Here is a 7,825-nt window from a genome sequence, read left to right on the forward strand (position 1 = left end):
CCTCAATAAATAGAGAAGAGCTGAGCTGCAGTGACTGAGTTTGGAAAACACAAGGTGTAGGAGAGGATGAGGAATCAGTAGAGGAGACCTAAGGTCAGAAGCCAGGAAGCGAACCCAGAGGATTGTGGTTCTGTGAGTCAAGTGGGGAAAGATTTTCAAGAAGGAGCGATTAGTCAAGGACAGTGAAGACTGGGAAAGGCTTTGGCCTTGATGGCTTGTGTGCAAAAGGGCAGTTTCCACTCTCAGCTCTCAATGAGCTGAAGTCAAGAAGAAGGTGATGCTCAGGAAAGGAGAGGCCTGCAGCAGTGACTCCCTCTCCTAACAATGGAGATTCGTTTTCAGAAATCCACTGAATTAATTTTGGTATCTGCCTATCTGGACTTTATCTTTTGTCTCTATTTGTATTGAATAATTTCTTTAAAAAATTATTTTTTTCAATTATAGTTGACATTCAATATTATATTAGTGTTAGGTGTACAGCATAGTAATTAGACATTTATATAACTTGCAAAGTGATCCCCCAGTAAGTCTAGTACCTACCTGGTACATTACACACTTATTACAATATTATTGACTATATTCCCTATGCTGTAATTTACAACCCCGTGACTATTTCATAACTACCAATTTGTACTTTCTGAATCCCTTCACCTTTTTCACCCAGACCCCTGACCCCCCTGCCGATCTGGCAACCATCAAAAAGTTCTCTGTATTTATGAATTTGTTTCTGTTTTGTTTGTTCATTTATTTGTTCTTTAGATTCCATGTATAAGTGAAATCAAACAGTATTTGTCTTTCTCACACAATATCCTCTAGGTCCATCCATGTTGTTGCAGATGGAAAAATTTCTTTCTTTTTTATGGCTGAGTAATATTCCATTGTGTATATGTACCACCTCTTCTTTATCCATTCATCTATCAATGGACACCCAGATACCCTCTGTATCTTGGCTATTGTAAATAATTCCACAATAAACATATGGATGCACACATCCCTTCGAAGTAGTGTTTTGGGTTCCTTTGGATAAATACCCAGAAGTGGGATTACTGGATCCTTCTTTGTTTCTTTTTATAGCCTTTGTTTTAGAGTCTATATTGTCTGGTATAAGTATTACTACCCCAGCTCTTTTTGTTTCCATGTTCATGAAATAACATTTTCCATTCCCATAGACTATCAGTCTATGCGTGTCTTTCAATCTGAAGTGAGTCACTTGTAGGCAACCTGTGTAATGGTCTTGTTTTATTATCCATTCAGCCACCTATGTCTTTAAATTGGAACATTTAGTCTTTTTACATTAAAAGTAATTGTTGGTAGATATGTTTTTGCCATTTTATTATTCATGTTTTTGATCTTTTTTTTCTTTAAGAAGTCCCTTTAATATTTCTTGTAATACTGGTTTGGTGGTGATGAACTCCCTTAGCTTTTTGTCTGGGAAGCTCTTGATCTGTCTTTCGATTCTAAATGATAGCTTTGCTGGGTAGAGTAACCTTAGTTGTATGTCCTTGCTTTTCATCACTTTGAATATTTCATGCCAATCCCTTCTGGCCTGCACAGTTTCTGTTGAGAAATTAGCTGACAGTCTTCTGGGAGCTCCCTTGTAGTTAACTAAGTGCTTTTCTCTTGCTGCTTTAAAGCAGTTTCTGTGTCTTTAACTGTTGGCATTTTAATTATGATGTGTCTTGGGCCTCTTCGGGGTCATTTTGAACTCATCTTATTTGAGATTCTCTGTGCTTCCTGGGCTTGTATGTCTATTTCCTTCACCAGGTTAGGGAAATTTTCTGTCATTATTTCTTCAAATAGATTTTCAATTCCTTGCTCTTTCTTCTCCTTCCGGTACCCCAATGATGTGAATGTTGGCATGATTGATGTTATCCCAGAGGCCCCTTAAACTATCCTCATTTTTTTTGACTCTTTTTTCTTGTTCCTGTTCTGATCGAGTGTTTTCTACTACCTTATCTTCTAAATCGCTGATTTGAACCTCTGCTTCATCTAATCTACTGTTAATTCTATCTCTTGAATTCTTTCAGTCATTGTGGTCTTCATTTATGACGTTCTTTTTTATGTCTACTATCTCCATTTTTATGTTTGCTATCTTTTTGTTGTAGCTCTCTCTGAGAACATTGAGCATCCTTATAAACCGGTGTTTTGAACTTGACATCTGGTAGATTGCTTGTCTCTATTTTGCTTAGTTCTTTTTCTGGAGCTTTGCTCTTTCACTTGGGACAATAAACATTATCTCTTAACAGAATAAAAATAATATATCACTGTTATTTTGCTCTTCTCTGACTACTAGTCAAGGTTGACTATTTTCCCACATGTCCTAAACTGTGTTAATATCATTTTCTCATTTTTTGCAAGAGCCTCTTGTTTTTGTTATCAATTTTCTTTATGTAATAAAGATCTTAAACTTGAAGACACATTTATTAAAAATGCTTTCCCCTAGTCTGTTTGCTCCCCCCTCCCTTTAAACATTCAAAAGTTTAAACTCTTTATATCAAATTTGATCATCCATCTCTTTTTGATTTCTTGGATTGCTCCTAAGCTTAGAAGGGTCTCTTGTCTCCAAAGCTTTGATGAACATATAATTCCCTCTCTCTTTTTTGTCTCTCTCAATTTTCCCTGTTTGATTTTTAAAGACTTATTTCTTTAATCTGGAATTACTTTTGCAATATGGCAGGTTTATGAGTATCTCCATAATTGTTTTAAACGCACCTTTTTATTGTAAAAAGGTAAAATTGTGTAAAAAAATCCTCTGGTGTTTATATTTTAAATGTTTCAAGAAGAAAATGGTAAAGTCTTTTTTAAATAAAAAACTGCAATACTTTTTTAATATTCAAAACTTGCAGGGCCTACTAGAGCAATATCTGGAGAGGTAATTAAGAAAGAGGCAATATTGCTAAACAGCAAAAGCGATGCTAAGCCAGTATTTAGACATCCAGAGGGTTGTATCCTAACTAAATGAAGGTGGGTGGAGAAAGGATTGAGTAGGTGGAAAGAAAAACAGCACAGTCCTGTATTTTATGGTCTGTGATAGAAAGAAAAAGTTAATCACTGACTTCAGAAGTCCTGCTAGGGAACTGGAATCCATGGGCCATCATCCCCATGGCAGGTCCTCTGAATTGGTCACTAGACCTAACTGTGGTCAAAGATAAAGAGCCTCCCTTGGGTAAAGCAGAGAGAATAACGTTTGCCCTTAAAAGCAGTCAGATCAATGTGATATTTTTTGACAGATTCACCTTTGATCTAATGCCACTAGGTATGACTGGCCCAGATGACAAATCAAGTCTTTACTGTGATGTGGTCTCCTTCCTCCCTGGTTTGATTTCAGTAGTAATACCTCTCCGAGTGGCCCTCAGTCACTAAAATATAGGACAGACTAGCCAATACCTTCTTCATTCTTTACTCCCAATATAATACGATAATGTCTTCCTCCCCTGCTTTTTTCCTCTCATCCAGCCAGTTAGGAGGTGGTAAGGAGAGAATCTGCCAACTAGGAGAGCTAGCATCTCCTTAGATAAAAGAGGGTCTGGACTTAGTCACAGAACCCTTTAAAACTAATTGTTGAATTGATGAATCACATGTTCGGAAACACATATTGCCGAGTATATGAATTTTTTCCTGTTAGCAATGGTGAGGCCAGAGAAGTGTCACTGGTGTTTGTCAAAATATTTGTTATCCCTTGACTATCATCAGGTGACCTTGTTGACAATGCAGATTACTGGGCCCATCCCAGACCTACTAAGGTAGCATCTCTGAGGGTAGGGCCTTGACAGCTACTTTTTAATAACTCAAATGATTATAATGAACACTAAAGAGAGCTACTCGGCCACATTTAATGTAAGATAAAGTTGTGAGGCCAACATAGGTTGAATGTCCTTGGAGTCTTGTATCCATTTCCCTTTTGTTAAAATTTTTTTATAATGTCCCAGTTTCATAACATAATTTTTGAAATCCAATTTAAACGGCTCTAAAGTACACCTCTAATTGCATTCTGCTTCAATTATAATGTTAATTGGTCCGTGTTTGCTAGCATGACACCTGGCACTAGAGGTAGAAAAGTGAATAGGCCCTACCGAACTCCTAATTCAAAATTTTTGCTAATTATATAAAAACCTGCTTGGTGTCTATACCTTGGGTCATGTAAGCCTCACCATATCTAGAATTGTCTTGTCTAGTCCTCCATCCATGCAAAAGAATGACTATTTCTTAGCCACATGTTGGAAATTCTAGGTCTAAGAAAAAGCTATTCTTCTGCATGGATGGGAGTATAGGCCAGATAATTCTACATGTGGTAAAGTGATTTAAATTCAAGTGAGGAAGCTACATCTGTGCCTCTCAGTCCTGGTCTTCAACTCACTGGAATCTGTCCTCTCCACTCTAGCATTGAGCCCTGTGGAAATTGCCCTCATGGTCATAATGACCTTGCTTGTCTTGGGCTCAATCGCCATCTTCCTGGAAGATGCTGTCTACCTGTACAAGAACACCAGTTGCCCCATCAAGAGGAAGACTCTGCTCTGGAGCAGCTCTGCACCCACGGTGAGGGGCCCTGTAGCTGCCCTTTGGGAGGGACTGAGAGGAGCTAGGGACCATTTTGAGAATTCCTCTAAACTCAGCAATTCAGTCAGCAAAGTGTTGCCTGCCTCTTACGGTGGGAGTTTGTAGCCTGACCTCCATTTGCATTCAGGACCCATGCTTGGAAGTCCAACAGGCAGCAGGATGGAGTGTTTGAATTCTTAGAGCCACAGAGAGAGCTGAAGAAACTGCTCAGCCCAGCAGTGGTCCACTCACCACACCCCCACCATAGTATTGCTGTTGATAGCAAGCCTCCTTTCTGTATAAGCAAGCCATGGATCCTCAGAGTGTAGAAGGGAATTTTTCCCATGGGGTCATACTCTACCCTTATACTGTAAGCTTTTAAATGATCAAAGCCACTGTATAGGCCTTTGGCTTGCTCATAGACTGTAAGATTGGACTTCTATTTCTTTACGGTGAGCTCTGAGTGTCCATTTGGGATGAAGAGTAGAGTCCTTGAGGTCCTTTTCTGTCAAATAACATCCGCTTGGGCCATCTCAAGTTATCAGAGATGCTCAAATAACATGGGATGTTGAAAAAGAAGTGTTGGATTTTGATCCATTTACTCCTAAGGATTAACTTACCTACTCCTACCCCAGGGATAGAGGATGAGATAGTCTTCAAAAGAGCCCCTGACTCAAAGTGACTTGTTGTCTCTAACCCTAGACATAGAAGGAATTGTCAGCTGAATTAGAATAAAAATTTTTAATTACTTTATTTAAGTGGTGATTTTTCTACCTGGCTACTTTTAAATAATGGTGCCTCAAACGTTTAGGTTTTGCTTCTTTGAACCCTTGTCACAAAAGTTTTGAGAGAGCACAAAACAAAGTCTCCCTCCTTGCCTTAACCAGCTTCTTGCTCCTGTGGAAGCAGGTGGTGTCTGTGTTCTGCTGCTTTGGTCTCTGGATCCCTCGTTCCCTCGTGTTCGTGGAAATGGCCATAACCTCGTGAGTGTCCTGTCCGCCCCCAGCTCTGGGCCAGGTATCCCTCTAGGATCCTTTTCTGTTCTCCAATCACGACTCCAGAGTCTGTATCTTCTTTTATCCCCTATCCCTTCCATAAATCCCTGCATAGTAATTGATCACGAATTAAGCCCTTTCCAACTTGTGCCAATCTGGGTCTCCTGAACTTCTAGATCTGTTCATCCTCAGCCACCATTTTGTTCCCACACACTGAAACTGCCTTCTTCCCAGGCACCTGCTCCCCATCCTCTCTCTCACTCTTCTTGGGTCACACATTCAGAATTCCTAGTTCCTACCATGATCTCCTCAGCACATAGCACCTCTCCCTGCTCCCTTTGCAGTCCATCTTTTTTTGGCAGTGAAGGGTGTCCCCTCAGCTTGCTGCCTTCTCCCCTCTGTGTACTCTTAGGCCCACCTCTCCCTGCACTCCAGGTTATTTTTTTTAATTCCTGCCTCCCCCACCTCCCCTTCCCGCTTCCACCCCTGACCTCCGGATGTTGCCATCTCCCCTTAAGAACTGGATCTCTGAAAGCAGGGTGTCTCCTCCCACGCGCTCGCGGAGCACACCCAGGGCCTGGCGCACCTGGTATATGGACCGTGGCTCCACTGGCGCATGAACCCTGGACCTTCTGCGTGTAAAGCAGACGTGCTAACCACTACTGTATGGAACCACCCCTCACTCCAGGTTTTACTCAGTGTGTTTTTACCTGCTGATACTAGTCATGGTGGAAGGCTTTGGTGGGAAGGAGGCAGTAGTGAGGACACTGAAGGATACCCCAATGATGACCCACACAGGCCCTTGCTGCTGCTGCTGCCCCTGCTGCCCCAAACTCATGCTGACCAGGTAAGTTGGGAGGGAGAGTTGTCCTCGAAAAATAGGTTACTCTTTCTATACTCTCCCAAGAGCATCTGTTGGCTCTCTCAGCCCTGCTTCAAGCCTCTTGGAATAAAGCTTGTATGGAACAAACCCAATGATGAAAGAGTGGACATCCCCAGCCAGGACACATTGGGTACCCACCCTGGGTTCGGGGAGCAGAGGAAGTACTCCAAAGTTCTCATCACTTAAGCCCACTGCCTCCTACAAATTTTAGCCACACAGAGCAAACTGGACTTTAGGCTATTTACTTGCGGCCTCGGCCCATTTTGGTTAATGAGGTTGTGTCAACACTGATAGTTCTTACATGAAAAGCAGCATTCTAGTCCAGGAGTTGAGTGAGAGGCAAAAGGGAACATTTCCAATGCTCTCAGCATTCTGTCTTTTTCCTATGTCCCCATCCATTTAACCATTTTCGTGTCTATGATGGCAACCAAGCTTCAACCCAGGAGAGAGCTGAGAGATCTGGGGTGGGTAGTTTATGGGCGCATGTTCCTAACCTTATTCTCCCTTCAGGAAGAAGCTTCAGCTGCTGATGTTGGGCCCATTCCAGTATGCCTTCTTCAAAATAACACTGAACTTGGTGGGCCTGTTTCTCATCCCTGATGGCATCTATGACCCAGCAGATGTAAGCCAGGCGTAAAGGGCAGCTAAGTCCAAGAGGCATTTATTACCTCTGAGTTCTAGAAGGAATAGCTAGAGCCAGCATCTCCTTATGCACGACCCCAGGGACAGGGTGGTCCTGAGGACAGGTTAAAAAAAAGGCAAGACTCTGGTGGGGAGAGAGGAGACTGAGATAGGCCACGGCTTTAGAGCTTTTTTATTACCTGTCCCACTATGGGGGAAGAAATAGAAGAAGAAAAGGGCTTGCCTCCCTCACTGACTCCTTTCTGGTCTGCCACCAGATTTCTGAAGAGAGCACAGCTCTATGGATCAATACTTTCCTTGGTGTGTCCACCCTGTTGGCTCTCTGGACCCTGGGCATCCTTTTCCGTCAAGCCAAGCTGCACCTGGGCGAGCAGAACATAGGAGCCAAATTTGCTCTGTTCCAGGTAACTATACCCTGGGAGAGAAAAGATGGTTCATAATAGAGCTATAAGTAATTGAGGTTAGGAGGCGAGACTAATAAAGGCTAAAAGTGTGTCTGGGAATCTACTTAAGCCTCAGGTTTCCTGTGAGATTTGGAAAATGATCCCGCCCCTTCCCAGTTTTTGCTTTTCTGTGCTGTGATCATTTGCTAGGGCTGTCATAACAAAATACCACCAACTGTGTGGCTTAAAACAATGGAAACTTATTGTCTCGCAGTTCTGGAGGCTAAAGTACAAAATCAAGGTGTCAGCTGGGCCACGCTCTCTCTGAAACCTGGAGGGAAGAATCCCTCCATCCTCTTCCCAGCCTCTGGTGGTGTGCCAGCAAT

At 42.1% G+C, this 7,825-nt stretch overlaps 1 protein-coding gene across 1 annotated transcript in view; it reads left to right on the forward strand.

The window, feature by feature from the left end:
• SLC51A (solute carrier family 51 alpha subunit) overlaps positions 1–7,825 on the forward strand; it is a 27,509-nt gene that overhangs the window by 16,934 nt on the left and 2,750 nt on the right. The window contains exons 3-7 of the mRNA XM_015600095.2: positions 4,382–4,536; positions 5,446–5,519; positions 6,220–6,378; positions 6,925–7,036; positions 7,314–7,460. Coding sequence (XP_015455581.1) covers positions 4,382–4,536; positions 5,446–5,519; positions 6,220–6,378; positions 6,925–7,036; positions 7,314–7,460 — 647 coding nt within the window. The remainder of the gene's footprint in view (positions 1–4,381; positions 4,537–5,445; positions 5,520–6,219; positions 6,379–6,924; positions 7,037–7,313; positions 7,461–7,825) is intronic.

This window comes from Pteropus alecto, unplaced genomic scaffold (genome assembly GCF_000325575.1).
Source record: "Pteropus alecto unplaced genomic scaffold, ASM32557v1 scaffold311, whole genome shotgun sequence".
Taxonomy (NCBI): domain Eukaryota; kingdom Metazoa; phylum Chordata; class Mammalia; order Chiroptera; family Pteropodidae; genus Pteropus; species Pteropus alecto.